Source organism: Hirundo rustica, chromosome 27 (genome assembly GCF_015227805.2).
Source record: "Hirundo rustica isolate bHirRus1 chromosome 27, bHirRus1.pri.v3, whole genome shotgun sequence".
Lineage (NCBI taxonomy): Eukaryota > Metazoa > Chordata > Aves > Passeriformes > Hirundinidae > Hirundo > Hirundo rustica.
In genome coordinates, this window is record NC_053476.1 from 4,929,545 (window position 1) to 4,950,358 (window position 20,814).

The following is a 20,814-nucleotide window of genomic DNA, read 5'->3' on the forward strand; positions in this document are numbered from 1 at the left end:
TCTGGGTTTTCCCCCTTATTTTCTCCCTTTCTTTCTCTGTTTCCCACTTAATTTTTTTTCCCACTCCATTTTCCATTTATTCCTCTGTTCCCCCTTTCTTTCTTCGCTGTTTATTTCTCCTTTTCCCACTTGTTTCCCCTCATTTCCCTATTTTATTTATCCAGTTTTATTTTCCCATCCGTTTCCCTTTTTTTCCCTCCCCAATCCCACAAATCCACGCAAACACTTGAATTTTTTTTTTTGGTTCTTCCTTCTCTGTTTTTGCTCTTTTATTTTTCACAACAAAACAGTGGAAATAAAGCGATTTGTGACCAAAAAAAAAAAAAAATTGGAAAAGGAAAAAGGAAAACAAAGAAAAGGCAAAACAACATCCCAGAAATCACAATTCTTACCTAAAGAGCCTGAGATTTCCTGGGAAAAGCAGCACCTTTGGATGCTCCCAAAATTCGGCTGCATCCCCCTCCCTTCCCTGAAAAAAAAACCCCAAAACCTTTGGAAAAATAATCAAAAAACCAGGTTGGATTTTCCGGGATGGGAATTCCAGGGCTTGGGAATGACCCCTGGGAAGGAGCCGGGCACGGCGCTGGGGCGAGGTTTGGATTTGGGACAATTCCCGCTTTTCTGGGAGTTCCTGGAATCCCCAGCCACATTCCCACCCCTGGAATCGCTGCCACATCCCACAGTCCCACCTTTCCCGAGCTCCCTGGATTGGGATATCCCGGGATAAACCGGGAATTCTGCTGCTTCCCGCAGGAGCGGCGCCCGGAGCTGCCAGCCCGGGATAAACCGGGAACGAATCCAGCTGGAAATTCCTCTCACCCGATTAATCCCCGCCTTAATGAGAGGGAAAAAATGGGAATTACTGCAGGCGGGAGCCCAGAGCACACATCGTAAAGATAGCGGGATAAAAATTCCCGCTTTTCCACCGGGAACGGCTCCCGGGCGGATTTTTATGGCCGGGAAAAGCTTCCAGCTTTGGGAGGCTCCGGAGCGGAGCCGGGGAAGGGAGCGGGGTTAATTGGCTGGCGGGGGGGGTTAATTAATCCCTAATTAATCCCTAATAGCTTTAACCACCCCCTAATCCCTCCTGGAGATCACGGGGTATCCATGGAGCCGCTCCCGGGATGGGACCCGGAACGGGAGCGGTGCTTGGGATCGCTCCCAAAAAAGAGAGGGAAACTCTTTTCTTAGGGAAAAAACGAAGCGGGAGGAGGTTGGATGGGATGGGGAGAGCTCATCATTCATTCCCGAATTCCCGAATTCCCAGACAACTCCACCCAGGAGTCGCTCCCTGCCCGGCCCTGCCGGCCGGAATTCCCACGTTTTCTCCTCGGAAATTCCACGTTTTTGGGATCCTTTGGATGGGGAGGAACCCTGGGCATCAATCCCGGTGGGAATTCTGGGATCCGAGCAGGAGGGAGCGTCGGGAGTGCTGCTCTGATCCCGAGGCTGGATCCCTGCTGCGATCCAGAGCGGGGCTGGGAATGCCAGGGAGGATTTGGGAATGCCAAAATGGGATCTGAGGATGCCAAAATGACATCTGGGAATGCCAGAGAGGATTTGGGAATCCCAGACCAGGATTTGACAATCCCAGATCAGGATTTGGGAGCCTCAACCCGGGATTTGGGAATCCCAGACTGGATCTGCCCCTCTCCATCCCAACTTTTCTCTTGGAGGTTCCCCATTTTTGGGGAATAAATGCTGGATTTGGGGCTGGCAGTGACCGAACCAAAAGCGACAGAATCCAAGGATTTCACCAGAAAGGAGCAGGCTGGGGTTTTTCCATGGCAGAAAACCCGGGAATTCGGGGTGGTTTTTCCATGGAATTAGGGCAGGAGCAGCCCCACGGACGCCCTGATGTGGAAATGGTTAATTGCCATTAATGTCAATATTTTCCAAGGTGATTTCCCGCTCGGAATTGCCCCCAATTCCCGGCTGGATTTCCTGGTTACCATTGGGGATCGGGATAAAAACCCCCCGGGAGGCTCCGGGGTCCAGAACCGACGGGAGCTCCGCGGGGAGAGGTGAGGAATTCCGGGAAAAATGGGAAAAACGGGAAAAACAGGAATTCTGGCTCTCTTGGTGGGGCTTGGGAGGGGAATTTTCCCCAGGAGGATTCGGGATTGGGGGAATCCCTGCGTAGGAAAATCGGGATTTGGGTTCTATCTGGGATCTCACAGCTGTGGATAAAACGGGATAACGCTCCTCAGTTGCAGGGGGCTGGAAAAATTCCCAAATTCCCACCAGATGCTCCCTCTTTTTTTGTGGAGAATTCCAAATTTTTGGATGAAAACTGGGCAAGGAGAGCTCAGCACACGTTCTGGGTTTCCTTCCTGGAAAATCCAGAGAAGAGCTGCGATTCCTTTGGGAATTTATTCCTTTATTTGTTCTCTCCCAAGTGAGAGTTTTAGGGAGGGGGAGGATCTGGAAGTTGGAATTTTGGGAGTTTTTAATCTCGGGGAAATCAACCTCAGACCAAACCCAAACTCAAATCCAAACCCATTCCCACGGGAATTCCATGGTCCTGATCAAAATTCCGGGAGCAGCACAGGAGAAGTCGGGAAGGAGCTTTGGGACGGAGGGCGGGATTTGGCTGGGAAGGTTTGTGGGATGCAGGGAACATTCCCAGCCCCATCCCTCCGGAATTCACATCCCGCTCCCCGGCGTGTGGCAGGTGTTCCCGGTGTTCCCGGTGTTCCCGGTGTTCCCGTTTTTCCCGGCCGGTTTTCCCGGGCTCCAGGCGGGAGGATGTCGCTGAGGTGGCTGCGGGCGCTGCCGCTGCTGCTGGCCTGGCTGGGCCTGGTGTGCACGGAGGGGAGCGGCCCGGGGTGAGATCCCGAAATTCCCGAGGCTTGGGAGCCTCTCCCGGCCCCCGGGGAGGAACCCGTGGATGGGGGGATTCCATGGGCTGGGGGGGATTCCATGGGCTGGGGGGGATTTCATGGATGGGGGGGGATTCCATGGATTCTGGGCAGATTCCATAGCCTGGGGAAGGAATCCATGGATTTGGGGAGGATTCCATGGATTGGGGGATGGATTTCATTGGATCAGCAGTGACCACATCCTGAATCCCAGTGGGATCAGTGCTCCCTGTACCCCGTTATCCCACTGGGATCAGCACTGCCCGTATCCCATTATCCCAGTGGGATCAGCGCTCCCCTTATCCCGTTATCCCAGTGGGATCAGCGCTCCCCATATCCCGTTATCCCAGTGGGATCAGCGCTCCCCATATCCCATTATCCCAGTGGGATCAGCACTGCCCATATCCAGAATCCCAGTGGGATCAGTGCTCCCTGTACCCCGTTATCCCAGTGGGATCAGCACTGCCCATATCCCATTATCCCAGTGGGATCAGCACTGCCCATATCCAGAATCCCAGTGGGATCAGCGCTCCCCGTATCCCGTTATCCCAGTGGGATCAGGGCTCCCCATATCCCGTTATCCCAGTGGGATCAGCGCTCCCCATGTCCCATTATCCCAGTGGGATCAGCGCTCCCCATATCCCATTATCCCAGTGGGATCAGCGCTCCCCATATCCCGTTATCCCAGTGGAATCAGCACTGCCCGTATCCCATTTTCCCCACTTCTCCCGACTGTTTTTCCCGATGGGCTCAGCGCTCCCCGTACCCTGTTTCTCCCGTCGGTTTCTCCCGTCGGTTTCTCCCGTTGTTCCCGACGTTTTTCCCGCTGTTTTCCCAGGCCGGAGCCTCTCCCGCCGCAGCGCCGTTACTCCGAGGCCACGCTGGCCAGCGACTACAGCCGCACCATGGACCACGTGCTCCGGAAGAACTTCGTGGAATGGCTGCTGGCCAGGAGGGAGAAGAAGAGCCCGTGAGTCTCCAAATAATCCCTAAATCCCAGAGTTCCTGGATCCCCAGATTTCTAAGTGCCCAAATTCCGGAATTCTAAGTTTCTAAATTCACAAATTCCTGGATTCCTGAATTGGCAAATCCCCCAGATTCCCAACCTCCTAAATCCCCGAATTCCCCCGAATTCCCAGATTCCTAAATTCCCAACCCCCCAAATCCCTGGATTTCCAGATCCCCAAATCGTCAAATCCCAAATCCCCGGATTCCCAAATCCCCAACTCCCAAATCCCCCAATCGCCAAATCCCCGGATTCCCAAATCCTCAAATCCCCAAACTCCCAAATCCCCCAATCGTCAAATCCCCGGATTCCCAAATCCCCCAATCACTAAATCCCCAAATCCCTAAATCCCCAAATCCCAAATCCCAAAATCCCCCAATCCCCAAATCCCGAATCCCCCAATCCCCCAATCCCGACTCCCCGCCGCCCGCGTGTCTTCCCCTCGGAGCACATCGAGCTTTTCCCATCTTTTCCCCCCAAACCCTCGGGAATTTCCCAGCCATCCTAAAGCTCCGGGATTCCCGGGAAAGCGCAGCCCTGGCCCCTTTCCTGTGGAATTTCGGGATGAGCCGGGCTCGGGTTTTTCCCGATTTTCCCTCTCGCAGCGACACCGTGGAGCCCTTCAGGAGAGAGGCCGAGCCCGCGGAGGGGCAAAAATCGGATTTGGGAGCTCCGGGAGCCAAAGAGCTCCTGGGCTGGATTGGGAAAATCCGGGAAAAGCCGAGGTGAGGCGGGCAGGGAAAGCGGGAATTTGTACAGAACCGGGGCATTCTGAGGGGTTTAAAATGAAATTCGGGGATTTTTGAGGGGTTTAAAATGAAATTCGGGGGATTTTTGAGGGGTTTAAAATGAAATTTGGGGGATTTTTGAGGGGTTTAAAAATGAAATTTGGGAATTTTTTTACTGTTTTTTTAAGAGAATTTGGGGGTTTGTTGGGGATTTTAAATGAAATTTGGGGATTTTTTTTGTCTTTTTTAACAGAATCCGGAGGGTTTGTTGGGGTTTTTATGGAAATTGGGGATTTTCTTTTATTTTGAATTGTTTTTATTTTTTCCCCCAGTTTTCCAGCTCTGGAGGGCTCCGAGGGCCTGAGGGAATTTTTGGAGCAGGAATTGCTGCTGTGGCTGATGTCGGGAGAGCTCTGTGGGGCCACGTGAGTTCCTGGCACCTCCAAAAATCCCCCCAAAAAATCCCTTTATCCCCCCAGAATTTGAGGGTTTTTTTGGGGATCAGGTTCCCAGGGAATCCCCGGCTGCCCCATCCCTGGAAGTGCCCAGGGTCAGGGAGTAGAACTGGATGGGATTTGAGATTTCTGGGATTCCCAGCCAGGATTCTGGGATTCGATCGATTTTCCAAAATTATTTCGGGTAAATCCCCCCCCAAAAAACGGAAAAAAAAAAAAAAAATTAAAAAAAGGGGGGGAAAAAGGGAAAAGGCAATTTCCCAGCCATTTCCCCCTTCTTTTGACTGGAAAATCTGCAATTCCTGGGATAAAACAGAGACGAGAATCTCTGGAAAGAGCTGCTGGCAAAAATTGGCAATGGGGAGGGGAAAAAAAGGGGGTAAAAATAAAACAAAGGGATTAAAATAAAACAAAATGAAATATTAAAGGGATAAATCCAAGTTGGGAATAAGATAATTGGGATACGGATGATCCTGTGGAATTGGGTCAGGAAATGGGAGGCAAGGAGAAGAATCCCAGGAAAATCGAGCTCCTTTTCCTGCAGGAAAACCCTTTCCTAAAAATCCCTTTCCCCTCCGAATTCCCAGGAATTCTCCCCACTGGAAATCCCTTTGGATGCTCACGGACTGGTGGCTTCCATGGGGGGAAAAAAATGGGATTTAAAAAAGGGTTTGGAATAACTGAAGCCTCACCCCCCACAGGGATAAAATGACATTCTTTAAAGTGCAATTCTGCAGGAATTTGTGGGGATTTTTGTGCTTTTTCTCTTTTCCCTGCCAGGACCACGTAGCTGCAGGAATTTCCCTGGAATTCCCTCCTCATCCCCCGGGAGGAGGAGCAGGATTTTTGCCTGAAATAAAAAAGTTTCCTTCCAAGCTGGGAAACAAGATTCGGGTGAAGCTGATGTGGGGAGGGGGTTTTGAACATCACGTAATTCCGAAATAAATGCGGTGGGAATCCTGGAATGGCTTGGAAGGGATCCTAAACAGCTCCCAGGGGTGCTCCAGCCTGGATCTGGACATTCCCGGGGATCCAGGGAGGAATTCCAGCCCGATTTCCCGAGGGGGTTTCAATCTGTGCCCCTGGCTCCGTGTGCTGTCCCTAAATCTCCTGAGGAAATGTCCCTGTCCTGCTCCGGGAGCCTTCCAGGCGCTGGGAGCTGCTGGGAGGTCCCAAAAACCTTCTCTGGTCCCCAAAAAAACTTCTCTGGTCCCCAAAAACCTTCTCTGGTCCCACAGAACCTTCTCTGATCCCCAAAAATCTTCTCTGGTCCCCAAAAACCCTCTCTGATCCTCAAAAACTCTCTCTGGTCCCAAAAAACCCTCTCTGATCCTCATAAAACAGATCGTGTCCCGGTCCCACAGATCCTGTCCCGCTCCCACAGCCCTGCCCCGGTCACATAAATCTCTGCCCGGTCACATAAATCCCTCCCCGCTCCCACAGCCCTGTCCTTGTCCCATAAATCCCAGTCCGATCCCATAAATTCCTGTCCGATCCCATAAATCCCTGCCCGGTCCCACAGCCCTTCCCTTCTCCCGCTGGATTTTCCTTCATCCCAAACTCTCCCTCAGGACCGCCACGGACCCCGCCCTTTCCCGCCCACCTCCAGATTGACAGCTGCCTCGCCCAATCGGCGAGCGCCCAGCGTCCAAATCCAACTAATCACTGCCCGTCTTCCCGCCCCACCCTCCCGCCCTCCTCCTTCCCGCCGTCCCCCGGATGCGGCCGGACGGGGTTCGCCGGGGGCTCCGCCAATGGGGAGGGCGGGCGCGGGCACGCGGGAGAGGCGGCAGCCAATGGGGAGGGCGGGCGCGGGCGCGCGCGCGCGGCGGCAGCCAATGGGCGCGGAGGACGCCGGGGGGGACACGGCCAAGGTGACGCTCCCCACAGAGCCGCTGCCGCCGCCGGCCCGAGCGGACCCCGCGCAGGTGGGAGCCGAGCCCGGCCCGGCCCCGCGCCCGCCGGGGCTCCCGGACATCCTGGGCACGGCCTCGGGCACGGCCGCTGCTCCGTGGGGCCGTGCTCTTCGCTGCCGGGCGGGCGGTGGGGCCTGCCGTCCCCTCCGGGCGGTCGTGAGGGTGCCGGTGTGGGAGGGAAGGAGGGAGGGAGGAGCTGCGAGCGGGGATTAACGGCGGAGGGAGGGCGCGGAGCCTGGCAGGGCTGAGGGGACGGAGGGGCAAAGCCTTGGGGACAGCCGGGGACACGGCGGGGTTAAAGCCTTGGGGGCAATCTGGGTCAGTGGGACAAAGCCGTGGGGACACAGAGGCGCACTGGGGTCAGAGTCCTGTGGGGTCACAACCCTGGGGACACAGGACCCTGTGGGGACACAACCCTGGGGTCACAGAACCTTATGGGGACACAAGCCTGGGGTCACAGAACCCTGTGGGGACACAACCCTGGGGACCCTGGGGCTGCAGATGAGCTCGGGTGTGTGCCCGACCCGGGCGGGGTTGGCTGGGGACGCCGACAGCGATAATCCCGCTAGCCTTCGGTTCATTTTGCTCTCTATTTGTCGTAGATCCAGCAAAATGCACGCTCCCGTGGCGCTGCTCAGCTCCCCGGCGCTGGTGGGTGCCCTTCCCTGGCGGGGCCGGGCTCATTCCCACTGGGAATGTGCTGGGATTGCTCCCTGGGTCTGCGGGGATCCCGGCTGCTGAGAGCCGGGGTTTAAGGAGGGACAGAGGGAGGGAGGGGACAAGGTGACCTCTGGTGACACCATGTGAGTGGCTGGCAGCTCGGGCTGCAGCCTCCCGGCAGGAACTCCCGGGTTCTCCACGGGCTAATTCCGGAATGCCGTTCTTCCCAGGAAGAGAATGGGTGGAAATGTGGGAATAACAGGGAATTCCTGGGGCTGACACCTCGCTGTGCTCAGCCTGGGGTGCTCGAGGACGCACTGCAAGAGGCTGAAATAGAGACAACCTGCGCTGATAACCTTTGGTTTCCCAGCCTTGTGTCATGCTTGGGGCGTTTTTGGGGATGTTTTTGGGGGATTTCAGTACTCCATAGAACAGCTGGCTTTTCCTGAGGGTTGGTGCTGGGTGGGAACGCCCGTCTCCGCTCCCTGGGAGTGTCTGCATGGGTTTGGGTTGGAATTTAGGGAAAACTCCCCATCCTGAGGGCGCTGGGAATGGACCCAGCCTGGGGACGTTTGGGCAGGGTGGGATGGAGGATGCTGAGGGTGTCATGGGAGGATGATGAGGGTGTCCCTGTGAGGATGCTGAGGGTGTCTCTGTCAGGATGATGAGGGTGCCCCTGTCCCTGTGAGGATGGTGAGGGTATCTCTGTGAGGATCGTGACGGTGTCCCTGTCCCCACAGTTCCGCTGCTGCTCCAGGGCTCTGGCCAGGCCCGTGTCCGTGGCTGTGCTGGGCAGGCCTGAGGCTCAGAGCGCACAGGTGAGGCTGGGGCTGCGCTTGGGGCTCATCCCCCTCCTGGTCCTTCATCCTCATCCTGAGCCCTCATCTTCATCCTGATCCTTCCTCTTCCATCCTCATCCTGTTGATCAGGACCAAACCCCCCCTTCCTATACTGGGTGCCAGCCCTGAGGTATCACTGAGTGTCCCCACTACCCCTGAGTGTCCCTGAGTGTCCCCCCTGTCCCGCAGGTGTCCCTGCCTGTCCCCTGCCTGTCCCCTGTCCTGCAGGTGTCCCCTGAGTGTCCCCTGAGTGTCCCCTGTCCCGCAGGTGTCCCCGCCTGTCCCCTGTCCCTCGCGGCAGTTCCGCAGCAGCGCCCTGGCCCGGGACATCGACACGGCCGCCAAGTTCATCGGCGCCGGCGCTGCCACCGTGGGCGTGGCGGGCTCGGGCGCCGGCATCGGCACCGTGTTCGGGAGCCTCATCATCGGCTACGCCAGGTCAGGGGATCCCGGGGGATTCCAGGGGATCCCGGGGGTTTGGAGGTGTGCAGGGGATGTGGTTCAGGGAGTGTCCGATGGGCGTGCTGGAACAGCATTCCCGTGAAAAGGGTTCTTGGAAATGGTCCCTTCTTCCCTAAAAATCATCCCTGGAAATGGTCCCTCCCTCCCTCCCTTAGAAATGGTCCCTTCTTCCTTTAATATTGGCCCTTTCTTCCCTAAAAATGATCCTTTGAAATGGTTTGGGGGATTCCCTGGGTTTATTCCCCGGGTTTATTCCTTGGTTTTATTCCCTGATTTGGGGCACCGTTCCCTGTTTTCATTCCCACCCCCGTGACGCCATTCCCCGGTTTTGTTCCCTGTTTTGGGGCACCGTTCCCTGTTTTTATTCCCACCCCTGTGACACCATTCCCTGCTGTCATTCCCTGTTTTGGGGCACCATTCCCTGTTTCTAGTCCCTGTTTTGGGGCACCAGTCCCTGGTTTTATTCCCTGTTTTGGGGCACCATTCCCTGTTTCTATTCCCACCCCTGTGACGCCGGTCCCTGTTTCTAGTCCCTGTTTTGGGACTCCGTTCCCTGTTGTCATTCCCACCCCCGTGACGCCGTTCCCCGGTTTTGTTCCCCGCGGCAGGAACCCCTCCCTGAAGCAGCAGCTCTTCTCCTACGCCATCCTGGGCTTCGCGCTGTCCGAGGCCATGGGGCTCTTCTGCCTGATGGTGGCATTCCTGATCCTCTTCGCCATGTGACGGCTCCGGGCGCCGCCCGCGCTCCCCTCCCGCCAGTAAAGGAAGCGTTTCTCTACGGAAATCCCGCTGTGGGAGTCTCTTACTGGCACCTCCTGCGCGGATCTGCGGGCGGGAAGGGGGCGAGATCCCGGCTGGGAGGGGAAGGGAGCTGGGGTCGGCTCAAATCCGCAGAAATCCACCCAAAACGGGGCCCTGGGAAGGCAGGGGTTGGGGTTGGACGCTGGGGAGAATCCTGATGGAATTCCCAGAGGGAGGGAAGGATTTCCCTATGGAAATCGCTGCCTGGGGGGTTTCTCACTGTCATTCCTCGGTTATCCTGGGGGAGATTTGGGGCTGGGTCGGTGTGGGGGAGGCTGAAGGGTGGAAGATGCACACTTCCCGTGGGACATGGGACACTCCAGGGAATGGGACACGGGGATGGGGTTGGGGACACTCCAGGGAATGGGACACGGGGATGGGTTTGGGGACACTCCAGGGAATGGGACACTGGGATGGGTTTGGGGACACCTCAGGGAACGGGACACTGGGATGGGTTTGGGGACACTCCAGGGAATGGGACACGGGGATGGGTTTGGGGACACTCCAGGGAACGGGACACGGGGATGAGTTTGGGGACACTCCAGGGAATGGGACACGGGGATGGGTTTGGGGACACTCCAGGGAACGGAACACGGGGCTGGGTGGGATTCCTGCGTGGGGGCTGAGGGGAACTCGGCTCGGGAAGCTCCGAGGTTTGGAGGAATCGCAGAGAGCCTGGCTGAGCTGGAGAGGGAGAATTCCCCAGGTTCTGGATCTGGGAATGTGCGAGCCCAAAGCGGGGACAGTGCTGTGGGAATCCCCCCAGGGAGAACAACACTGATCCTGACCGGGGAAACACGGAATTCCCAAATCCCTGGGAAGAGAAACTTCCTGGGAGCTGGGAAAGCATCCAGAGGGATCATCCCAGCAAATTCCTGAGTGGGAAAGGATCCTATCCTAAGGAATATCCCAGTGGGAAAGGCTCCAGCGGGACCATCCTGTCCAACCCCCGCCTCCCTCAGAGCGTTGTCCAACCCCTCCTCGAGCTCTGGCAGCGCTGGGCCGTGCCCGTTCCCTGCCGAGTGCCGATCCCGGGGGTCTTTCCCACCCTTTTTTAGCTCCATGATTTCTCCATTCTTCAAACTCCCAAAAACCCCAAACCCCCGTTTTCCGCCAGACCTCCCGTCCACCAGGGGGCGCCGTGGCGGCTCCGCCCTCCCGTATTTCCCCCTGCTGAAGAGCCGCTCCTCCCTCCTCTCTATGGTGCCGGGGGCGGGCAGCGTGGGCGGCGCGGGGCCGCTCTGGCCGCGCGCCTCGGTGGTGCGGAGTCCCGGAAGCGGCGCGGGCCGAGGCCGCAATGGCGGAGAGCCCGGCGGCCGAGGACGCGGCCCCGGCCCCGGGCGGCGGCAGCGCCTCCCCCAGCGCCGCCGGCTCCGCGGGCACCCCCGGCGTCTTCATCCCCGCCGAGCTCTGGGCGGCGGCGGGTTTCGGCGCGGCCGCGGCGCCCGGCGGCGGAGCGGCTCCCGGTAGCGGCGGAGCCCCCGATGGCGGCGGCGGCGGCGGCGGGGGCCGCGCTCCTCACGCACTCCGCCTTCTGGGACCCCACGGTCAGCGGCGACTGGGACAGCGAGCGGCCCAGCCCGGCCTGCCTGCTGCGGATCAAACGGTGAGCCGAGACACCGGAACCGGCAGCGCTCTCGGTCCCGGAACCGCGCACGGGGAGCGGCCCGAGAGCGGCGGGGGCGTTGGGCTCGGCACCCGGCCGGTAACGGGCGCTGCGCAGCGCCGGACACCGGGACACAGGGACACCGGCCTGGGGACAGGTCCCGGTCCCTCTCCCTGTCCCGGAGCTCTCCCGGTCCGTTCTCGTTTCCTGCTCTATTCCCGGTGTCCCGGCCCCTCCCGGGCACAGCCCCTGGTTCCCCTGGAATTCCTGCCCGGCTTCCCCTGGAATTCCTGCCCGGCTTCCCCTGGAATTCCTGCCTGGAATCCGCTGCCCGGGTGTTGGGGTCTGCCTGTGTTGCCCCAGGATTCCCGAGGGTTCTGGGCAGGATTCCCGAGGATTCCAGGAGCACTCCGGAATTCCTCGTCTGCCCTTGGGGATAAATCCGAGGAGCTCACCCCAAACCCTTCCCGAGCCAGGACAGAACCTCCCAAATCCCAAACCCCGATTCCCGGGCGGATCCCGGCTTATTCTCGCTCCCTTTTCCAGGGATATCATGTCCATTTACAAGGAGCCGCCACCGGGAATGTTCGTTGTGCCTGATCCCCACGACATGACCAAGGTGAGGAAGGGCTGGGATCCTCCTCATCCTCCTCTTCATCCTCATCCTCCTCATCCTCGGGAGCGTTTCCCGGCTGGAACATTCCCTGAGCTTTCCTGGGGTTGTTGGGATGGGATTCGGTGCAGGGAGGCTTTGGGAACGCTGGAAGGTTTGGGAATGCTGGAGGATCCAGGAGTGCTCCAGGCTTTGGGAATGCTGCAGGCTTTGGGAACTTTGGAAGGTTTAGGAACACAGCAGGATTCGGGAACACTGTGGGATTTGGGAACTTTGGAAGGTTTGGGAGCGCCGCAGGATTCAGGAGCGCTGCAGCTTTGGGAACACTGGAGAATTTGGGAACTTTGGAAGGTTTGGGAGTGCTGTGGGATTTGGGAACTTTGGAAGGTTTGGGAACACTCTGGGCTTTGGGAACGCCGCGGGATCCGGGAACGCCGCGGGCGGTGCGGACGCTCCACGCAGCGTTTTCCCCGCAGATCCACGCGCTGATCACGGGCCCCTTCGACACCCCCTACGAGGGCGGCTTCTTCCTGTTCCTGTTCCGCTGCCCCCCGGATTATCCCATCCACCCGCCCCGCGTCAAGCTCATCACCACGGGCAACAACAGCGTGCGCTTCAACCCCAACTTCTACCGCAACGGCAAAGTCTGCCTCAGCATCCTGGGGTGAGCTGGGCCTGGGGTGAGCTGGGCCTGGGGTGAGCTGGGCCTGGGGTGAGCCAGGCCTAAGGCCTGCCTCAGCATCCTGGGGTGAGCCGGGCCTGGGGTGAGCCGGGCCCAAAGGGCTGAGCTGGGCCTAAGGCCTGCCTCAGCATCCTGGGGTGAGCCTGGCCTGGGGTGAGCCGGGCCTGGGGTGGGCCGGGCCCAAAGGGCTGCCTGAGCCGGGCCTGAGGGGCTGCCTCAGCATCCTGGGGTGAGCCGGGCCTAAGGGGCTGGGGTGAGCTGGGCCTGGGGTGAGCTGGGCCTGAGGGGCTGCCTCAGCATCCTGGGCTGAGCCGGGCCTGGGGTGAGCCGGGCCCAAAGGGCTGAGCCGGGCCTAAGGCCTGCCTCAGCATCCTGGGGTGAGCTGGGCCTGGGGTGAGCTGGGCCTGGGGTGAGCCGGGCCTGGGGTGAGCTGGGCCTGAGGGGCTGCCTCAGCATCCTGGGGTGAGCCGGGCCTAAGGCCTGCCTCAGCCTGGCCTGGGGTGAGCCTGGCCTGGTGTCAGGCTGCGCTCCCGGGTGAGCACGGACAGAAGGACCGGCCCAGAGCATCTCCTCGGTGCTGATGTTTATAAATGAATTAATGAGTTAATGAGTGAATTAATTAATTGCTGTACACGCAGCACGTGGACAGGCCCAGCCTGGAGCCCGGCCCAGAGCATCTCCTCGGTGCTGATCTCCATCCAGTCCCTGATGACAGAGAACCCGTACCACAACGAGCCCGGCTTCGAGCAGGTGAGAGAGAGAGAGAGCGAGCCTCGCTGCCGGACTGGGATTGACCGGGATTGACTGGGATCACAGACTGGGATTGACTGCGATTGACCGGGATTGACTGGGATCACAGACTGGGATTGACTGCGATTGACCGGGATTGACTGGGATAGACTGGGATCACACTCTGGGATTGACTGGGATCCAGCCTGGGATCGGCTGGGATCCAGCCTGGGATCAGCTGGGATCCCTGCAGGAGCCCCAGGGCTCCGCTGCTCCTGTGCTCAGGGCTGGGGAGCTGGGATTGGGGTGCTCAGGGACTGGGCTCTGCGCTCCCATTGTCCCCCTGTCCCATTGTCCCCCTGTCTGTCTGTCCCCAGGAGCGGCACCCCGGGGACAGCAAGAACTACAACGAGTGCATCCGGCACGAGACGATCCGTGTGGCCGTGTGCGACATGCTGGAGGGGAAATGTCCCTGCCCCGAGCCCCTGCGGTACGGGGGACACGGGGGGACACCAGGGGGGACACCAGGGGGACACCAGGATCCATTTCCTGGCCGTCATTCCCGAAATCCCGGGGCTGGTGCTGCCCAGGGAACGTGCGAGAGGAGCTGTGGGGGCTCCCTGGGAGAGAAATAAAATTCCCAGGAGATGTTTGGGAGGAGGGAGGGGAGAGCTGCTGCTTGCTGTGACAGTCCCACGGGCTGTGTCCCCTCACAGGGGGTGGCAGTGCCAGGGGCACGCGGTGACGCCCTTGTCCCTCTGTCCCCAGGGGCGTGATGGAGAAATCCTTCATGGAGTACCTGGACTTCTACGAGGGCGTGTGCAAGGAGAGGCTGCACCTGCAGGGACAGACCATGCAGGTGAGCCGGGCTGGGGACAGCTGGGGACACGGCTGGAGACATGGGAACACGGCTGGGGACACAGCTGGGACACAGCTGGGGACACAGGGACACAGCCGGGGACAGATGTGCAGCACCAGGGGCAATTCCAGGATGCTCTCCAGGGGGATTTCGGGAGACAGGGGGAATTCCATCATCCTCCCCAGCGCAGCCTCGTTCCCGCCGTTCCCGGCCCCTGATCCCCGATTCCCGTTTCCCCAGGATCCCTTCGGGGAGAAGCGCGGCCACTTCGATTACCAGGCGCTGCTGGGGCGGCTGCAGGGGATCCGGGCGCGGCTGCAGGAGCGGCACCAGCAGCAGGACAGCGCCGAGATGGACTCGGAGAGCAGCTCCTCGGAGCCCGAGCCGGACACGCAGGGCTGCCCCCGGCCTTAGGCACGGCCGGCCCGGGGCCCGGGGCAGGGCCAGCGCCCGGGGCTGAACCGGGGCTGAACCGGGCCAGAGCTCAGAGCCTGAGACTGAACCAGGCCAGAGCTCAGAGCTCCAGGACTGAACCGGGCCAGAGCCCAGAGCTCCAGGACTGAACCGGGCCAGAGCCCAGAGCCTGAGACTGAACCGGGCCAGAGCCCAGAGCTCCAGGACTGAACCGGGCCAGAGCTCAGAGCCTGAGACTGAACCGGGCCAGAGCTCAGAGCCTGAGACTGAACCGGGCCAGAGCCCAGAGCTCCAGGACTGAACCGGGCCAGAGCTCAGAGCTCCAGGACTGAACCGGGCCAGAGCTCCAGGACTGAACCGGGCCAGAGCTCCAGGACTGCAGCTGGGCCGGCCCAGCACGGACGGGGACTGCAGGAGGGTCAGCCCAGCACGGACAGGGATTGCAGCACGGCCAGCCCAGGGCTCAGAACTGCGGCTGGGTCAGCCCAGCACAGCCAGGAACTGCAGCAGGACCAGCCCCAGGGCTCCAGAGTGCAGCAGGATCAGCCCAGGGCTCCAGGACTGCAGCAGGGTCAGCCCAGGGCTCCAGGGTCAGCCCAGCACATCCAGCCCAGGGCTCCAGGATTGCTCCAGGATTGCTCCAGGACCAGCCCAGGGCTCCAGGATTGCTCCAGGACCAGCCCAGGGCTCCAGGACTGCAGCAGGGTCAGCCCAGGGCTCCAGGGTCAGCCCAGCTCATCCAGCCCAGGCCCCGGCGCCGCAGCATTTTCAGCATTTTCCCCTCCCGGCTCCTTCTTTTTTTTTTTTTTTTTCCTTTTTTTTTGTGTTGTTGTTTTTCCTTCCCCTCCCTCCCTGCACCGATGGATTTCCCCGCCCGGATCCGCCAGGAGAATTTCACTGGGAATTCCCCTCAGAGAGAGAAAAAAAAAACAAAACCAAAACGCGAGAGGCAAAGGAGAGCTGGGGACGGCTCTTGGACAAAGGAACTTCCTGGAATGTGGCATCAGGTTGGTTTTTTGGGGTTATTTCGGACAACACCTGCACTGGTCGGGATTTTTTGGGATGGTTTTTTTTGTTGTTTTGGGGGTTTTTTTGTTTGTTTTTCTTTGGTTTTTCCAGGTTTTTTTTTTTCCCCCCTCCGTTTGATTAAAGATGAGCTCCAGACTGCAAAACCCTCCCGAGGTTTTTGTGCTCCTGAGCCAGGGGGAGCCTCTCCCCGGAATTCCGGCGGTGCCTGGACAACCCTGGATAATCCCAGGGTGGGATTTGGGGGCAGCTGGCGCCTCCCCGGAGTCGCTTCTCCGAGGCAGACCAAAGATAAAGAAAGGAATTCTCACCGCTGGAATTGGGGATCCTTCCCAAAAAAAGCTTTACTCGAGCCCTGGGGAATTCCTGTGGGAATTGGGAAGTGCAGGAATCCATGGATTCGTTCACCCTGGAGGTTTGGGGAGAGGGAGGAGGAGGAGCAGCTGAAGATCAGTTTCTGAAATTTCCTCCAGCGTCGCTTTCGGGAATTTCGTGGGTTTTTTTCGGGAATTTCGTGGTTTTTTTGGGGAGGGTTTTTTCTCTTTTTTTGGAGCCGGTTTTGTTTCCTCACCTGGAATTCTCTGATTCCCACCCTGGGTCCCCTCCTGTCCCCTCCCTGCCGCCCCAGGGCAGGAGGGACAATCCCACAGCGCCGGCCGGATTCCTGGGACAAATTCCCGGTAAAAATTCCGCGTTTTTGGGAGCTCCGGGTCGGTTTGTGCTGAGCAGTGACCCGGGGAGCTGGAGCCGGGAATTCCGCCTTTTCCAGGGAGGATCCTCTGGAGCAGGGGTTGGGCCCTCGGGTTTTTTTGGCCCCAATCCCGATGATTTTTCTTGGAGCACCGAGCTGCACGTTCTGCCCTCGCCCAGCTCGGATCGCTGCCGGCACTGGGAGAACTTCCCGGGATCCTCAGATCCCAGAACTTCCCGGGATCCTCAGATCCTAGAACTTCCCGGGATCCTCAGATCCCAGAACTTCCCGGGATCCTCAGATCCCAGAACTTCCCGGGATCCTCAGATCCCAGAACTTCCCGGGATTCTCAGATCCCAGAACTTCCCGGGATCCTCGATCCCAGAACTTCCCGGGATCCTCAGATCCCAGAACTTCCCGGGATCCTCGATCCCAGAATTTCCTGGGATTCTCAGATCCCAGAACTTCCCGGGATCCTCAGATCCCAGAACTTCCCGGGATCCTCAGATCCCAGAACTTCCCGGGATCCTCGATCCCAGAACTTGCCAGGATTCTCATCCCGAGGGGCCTAAAAAAAGCAACCCAAAACCCCCCAGGACCTGGGAGATCCCAGGCAGAGCAATCCCGGGGTTGCTCTCAGCAGGACAGTGGGAAATCCGGGAATTTGGGTGCCGTGGGAAGGAGGGTGGGAATCGTTCCCTTGGTCACCCCTGGTGACCCCAGCAGCCTCGGGGCTCTGGAGCTTTTCCAGCCTCCCAGGGGTGGGAATTGTTGCTTCTCCCGGCTCTGGATTCCCGAATTCCCTCCTGTGGTGGGGAGCAGTCACGGGAAATTCGGGAACTCTGCTCCCGGGATTTCGGGAATCCTGTCCCAGTGCCAATCCTCGAGCCACTGCCGGCGGCAGAGATGTTTTAGAACGGAATTTCAGACCTGGAGAGTTGGAATTGCACACGAGGGGCTGGGAGATCTCGGGTCTCTGCCCGGTTCCCTGGTTTCTGTTCGACAGAACGACGCCGATGATTTATTTTTGTTTGGTTGGGTATTTTTTCCTTTTTTTTTTCCTTTTTTTTTTCCTTTTTTTTTCCTTTTTTTTTCCCTTTTTTCCCCCCCCCCTTTGTGCAATAAAGTTTTGTTTCGGCAGAACGGAGCCCATGGTTTTCCGTAGTGGGAATAATTCCGGAGTGACGAATTCCTGGGGTGCTGCAGGCCGGCGTTCCCACTGCCGGCAGCCAGAATTCCAGAGGCAGAATCCCGCTTTTCCCGCTGCAAATCCCCTTTGCCTCCTCCTCCCTTTTTCTCCTCGTTTTCCCTAATTCGTGGCGTTTCCACCCAAAGCCGTGCAGGGAATCCAGCAGGGACGGATCCCACGGAAATTCCCAAGCTCAGGGAGTTTTTTACAAAACTTTTTATTCCCGATCCCGCCGTCGCTGGGATCGTGGGGAGAGGAGGGATCCCGAGGATCCCGGGGGGATTCCTGAGGATTCTGGGAGGGGTTCCAGGAGGGATCCCCGAGGGTTCCAGCCGGGATTCCCGGGATTCCCGCGGGTTCCCCGGCGCTCAGGGCGCGGCCGGGGGCTCCTCGAGCACGCGCAGCTCCGGGAAGAGCGCGGGCAGCCAGAACTGCGGCTCGGCCGGAGCCTGAGCGTCCAGCCAGGCCAGGCCCTCCTTCAGCAGGTGCTCCTGGAACGGCGGGAACGGGCTGGGAACGGGCTGGGATGGGCTGGGATTGACTGGGATGGGACTGGGAACAGGCTGGGAACGGGCTGGGATGGACTGGGAATGGACTGGGATGGGCTGGGAATGGACTGGGAACAGACTGGGAATGGACTGGGATGGACTGAGGACCTGTTCCCATCCCCATTTCCCTTTTCCCATCCTCATTTCCCCAATTTTTTTCCAGTCCCAATTTTTCCATTTTCCCATTTTTTCCCCATTTTCCCATCCCCATTTTCGCAATTTTTTTCCATTTTTTTCCAATCCAAATTTTCCCATTTTCCCATTTTTTCCCCCATTTTCCCCATCCCAATTTTCCCTTTTTTTCCCCCCATTTTCCCATCCCCATTCTCCCATTTTCCCCCCATTTTTTCCCCATTCTCCCGTCCCCACCTACCAGCACCTGCCTCGCTCGCTCCGTCTCCCACTTGAGGCTGTCCCGGATCTCGCTCACCGTCACAAATCCCTTCTTCTGGGAAAACAAACCCGGAAAAATCCCTGGAATTCCGCCCGCGGCCCAGCCCAGCTCTCATCCCAATCCCAGTTTTTTTTATGGGAACAAGAAGATTTGCCCGGATGTTTCTCATCCATGTTTAAATCCACGCTTCAGCAGCTTCGCCCACAAGCCTGATCCAATCCCAGCTCCCAGTTCTGGGAGCACCAATTCCCCATTCCCAGCCCTTTTCCTTTTGTCATTCCCACCAATTCCCCATTCCCATCCCATTCCCGGCGCTGTCCCACCTCAGCCAGCTGCAGCACCACGGTGTGATCCATGTTCAGCTCGGCCGGCACCGACTGCACCAGGAACGTTCCTCCCACCGGGATGATCCCAAACCCGTTCCCCAAAACCTTCAGCTTCTTGATGGCCCGCAGCAAATCGTCCCTGGGGAGGAGCAGGGGCTGTTCCAGCGGCAATTCCCAACCTGCAATTCCCAACCTGGAATTTTCCCACAGGAAAAGCCCCCGCGGCCCTCGCTGCATAAAACCCGGGAATTGTCTGGATAAAGGGATCTGGGGTTGGGATTTTGGCATTCCAGGCCTGGATTTTTAATGGGAAAAAAATCTCCCCGGGCTGGAATTTTTAGGGGAAGAAATTCTCCCTGGGTTGGGTTTTTTTTAGGGATAAAATATTCCTGGGGCTGGAATTTTAGGGATAAAATCATCTCCAGCTCCAGATTCCCTGAGGATCCCAGAGGAACCCGGGAGCAGCGGCAGGAACTGAACTGCGGATCCGGCAGATCCGGCTCCGGCAGGAGCAATCCCCATTCCCAAGGAATTCCCGGGGAATTCCCGGAGCCCGGCACTCACTGGCTGACGTCCTGAGCGAATTTCCCGCGTCCCTTCAGCACCTGCTGCTGCAGCTCCTGCAGCGTGATCAGACCTGGGAAGGGATCCCGGGATCAGCCCCGGACACCGGGATCCTGGGATCAGCCCCGGACACTGGGATCAGCCCCGGACACCGACCCGGAGATGGGCGGCGTCCATCGACGGATGGGATTTAGGGATTAATGGAATTGATTGATCAATTGATTGATGGGATTGATGGCATGGGGGATCCCCAGGATCAGGAGCTGATGAATCCCCAGGATCAGGGATGACGGATCCCCAGGATCAGGGGTGATGGATCCCAGGATCAGGGATGACGGATCCCCGGGATCAGGGCTAGTGGATCCCAGGATCAGGGATGGATTCCCGGGATCAGGACACGGATCAGGACCGGCTCCCCACCTCCGTTGCGGTGCTTCAGCGCCAGGCACACCTCGATGATCTGCACCCCCAGCTCGTAGTAGAAATCTCCAACTCCCAACATCTCCGCCCAGAACCCTTTTCCAGCTGGGAAGGGAGAGGGAAAAGCGCTCGGATCTCCGGGGAATTCCCTCCTGGAGCCCCTCCTGCCCCAGGGCGCCCCGAGGGGCGGCCCCGATCCCGATCCCGTGGGGAGAATTCCCGGGGGAGAATTCCCGGGGGAGCAGCCCCCGTGCCGCTCACAGGCCAGCGGATCCACGCCGATGGTGGCGCACATGTCCTGGAACTGCAGCCGGAATTCCGGGCTCTTCCGGATCTCCTGCTTGTGCTTGCTGGCAAAGGCCTCCAGGTGTGTCCGGAACGTCTCCAGCTGCTTGGACATCTGCGGGAAAAACGGGAAAACCGGGATCAGGGAACGGGATAACAACGGCATCAGGGCTGGGATAACGGGATAAGGGAGAGGAAGGGGACAGGGATGGGGAAGGGACCGGGATAATGGGATCAGGGCTGGGATAATGGGATGGATGGGACAGGAAGGGGACAGGGTTGGGGACGGGGACAGGGATAACGGGATCAGCAACGGGATAAGGGGATCAGGGACAGGAAGGGGACAGGGATGGGGACAGGGACAGGACAGGGATGGGGACAGGGACCGGGATAACGGGATCAGCACCGGGATAAGGGGATCGGGGACAGGAGGGCACCCAGGGAGTTCCCACCTGGGCCAGCTGATCCTCGGCCAGTACCGTCCCCCGCTCCTTGTACTTGGCCTGGGGGGAGAAGAGAATCCTGAACCGGGACAACCCCGACCCGGGACAATCCCCGTGAGGGAGGGGCTCCCCAGGGCGGGGTGATCCCAAACCCGGGGGTCCCGCGCCCCTGGCCCGGCACCAGCGGGGAGCGGCGGCTCCCGGGCGGGGTCCCGGTGTCCCGGGCCCCTGTCCCCGCTCACCTCGGTCAGTTTTTTCCTGGCGATCGCCCCCGCCCCCACCCCCCTCCGGTGCATC

The 20,814-nt window shown here is 59.0% G+C and overlaps 3 protein-coding genes across 4 annotated transcripts; 2 read left to right on the forward strand and 1 right to left on the reverse strand.

The window, feature by feature from the left end:
* The first annotated feature begins 6,869 nt into the window (after positions 1–6,869).
* Positions 6,870–9,711, forward strand: ATP5MC1 (ATP synthase membrane subunit c locus 1). Its single transcript, XM_040087337.1, has 5 exons — positions 6,870–6,978; positions 7,569–7,617; positions 8,367–8,444; positions 8,734–8,903; positions 9,536–9,711. The coding sequence occupies exons 2-5, from the start codon at positions 7,579–7,581 to the stop codon at positions 9,648–9,650; spliced, it is 402 nt and encodes a 133-aa protein (XP_039943271.1). The 5' UTR covers positions 6,870–6,978; positions 7,569–7,578; the 3' UTR covers positions 9,651–9,711.
* Positions 9,712–11,025: 1,314 nt separating this feature from the next.
* UBE2Z (ubiquitin conjugating enzyme E2 Z) lies at positions 11,026–16,684 on the forward strand. Its single transcript, XM_040087484.2, is given in 8 exon segments — positions 11,026–11,219; positions 11,221–11,334; positions 11,881–11,953; positions 12,424–12,611; positions 13,268–13,379; positions 13,736–13,848; positions 14,127–14,217; positions 14,458–16,684. Coding segments are annotated over 8 exon segments (1,059 nt in total). The 3' UTR covers positions 14,632–16,684.
* A 775-nt stretch (positions 16,685–17,459) lies between these two features.
* SNF8 (SNF8 subunit of ESCRT-II) lies at positions 17,460–20,814 on the reverse strand. Of its 2 annotated transcripts, none has more exons than XM_040087486.2 (8): positions 20,760–20,814; positions 20,527–20,577; positions 20,051–20,189; positions 19,790–19,894; positions 19,370–19,442; positions 18,803–18,944; positions 18,459–18,530; positions 17,460–18,028 (listed from the first exon to the last, which is right to left on the reverse strand). In XM_040087486.2, exons 1-8 carry the CDS (start codon positions 20,811–20,813, stop codon positions 17,906–17,908), a joined length of 759 nt encoding a protein of 252 aa, XP_039943420.1. In that variant the 5' UTR covers position 20,814; the 3' UTR covers positions 17,460–17,905. The 2 variants fall into 2 exon arrangements, with proteins under 2 accessions (XP_039943420.1, XP_039943419.1); XM_040087485.2 differs by having other exon boundaries at positions 17,464–18,028; positions 18,459–18,533.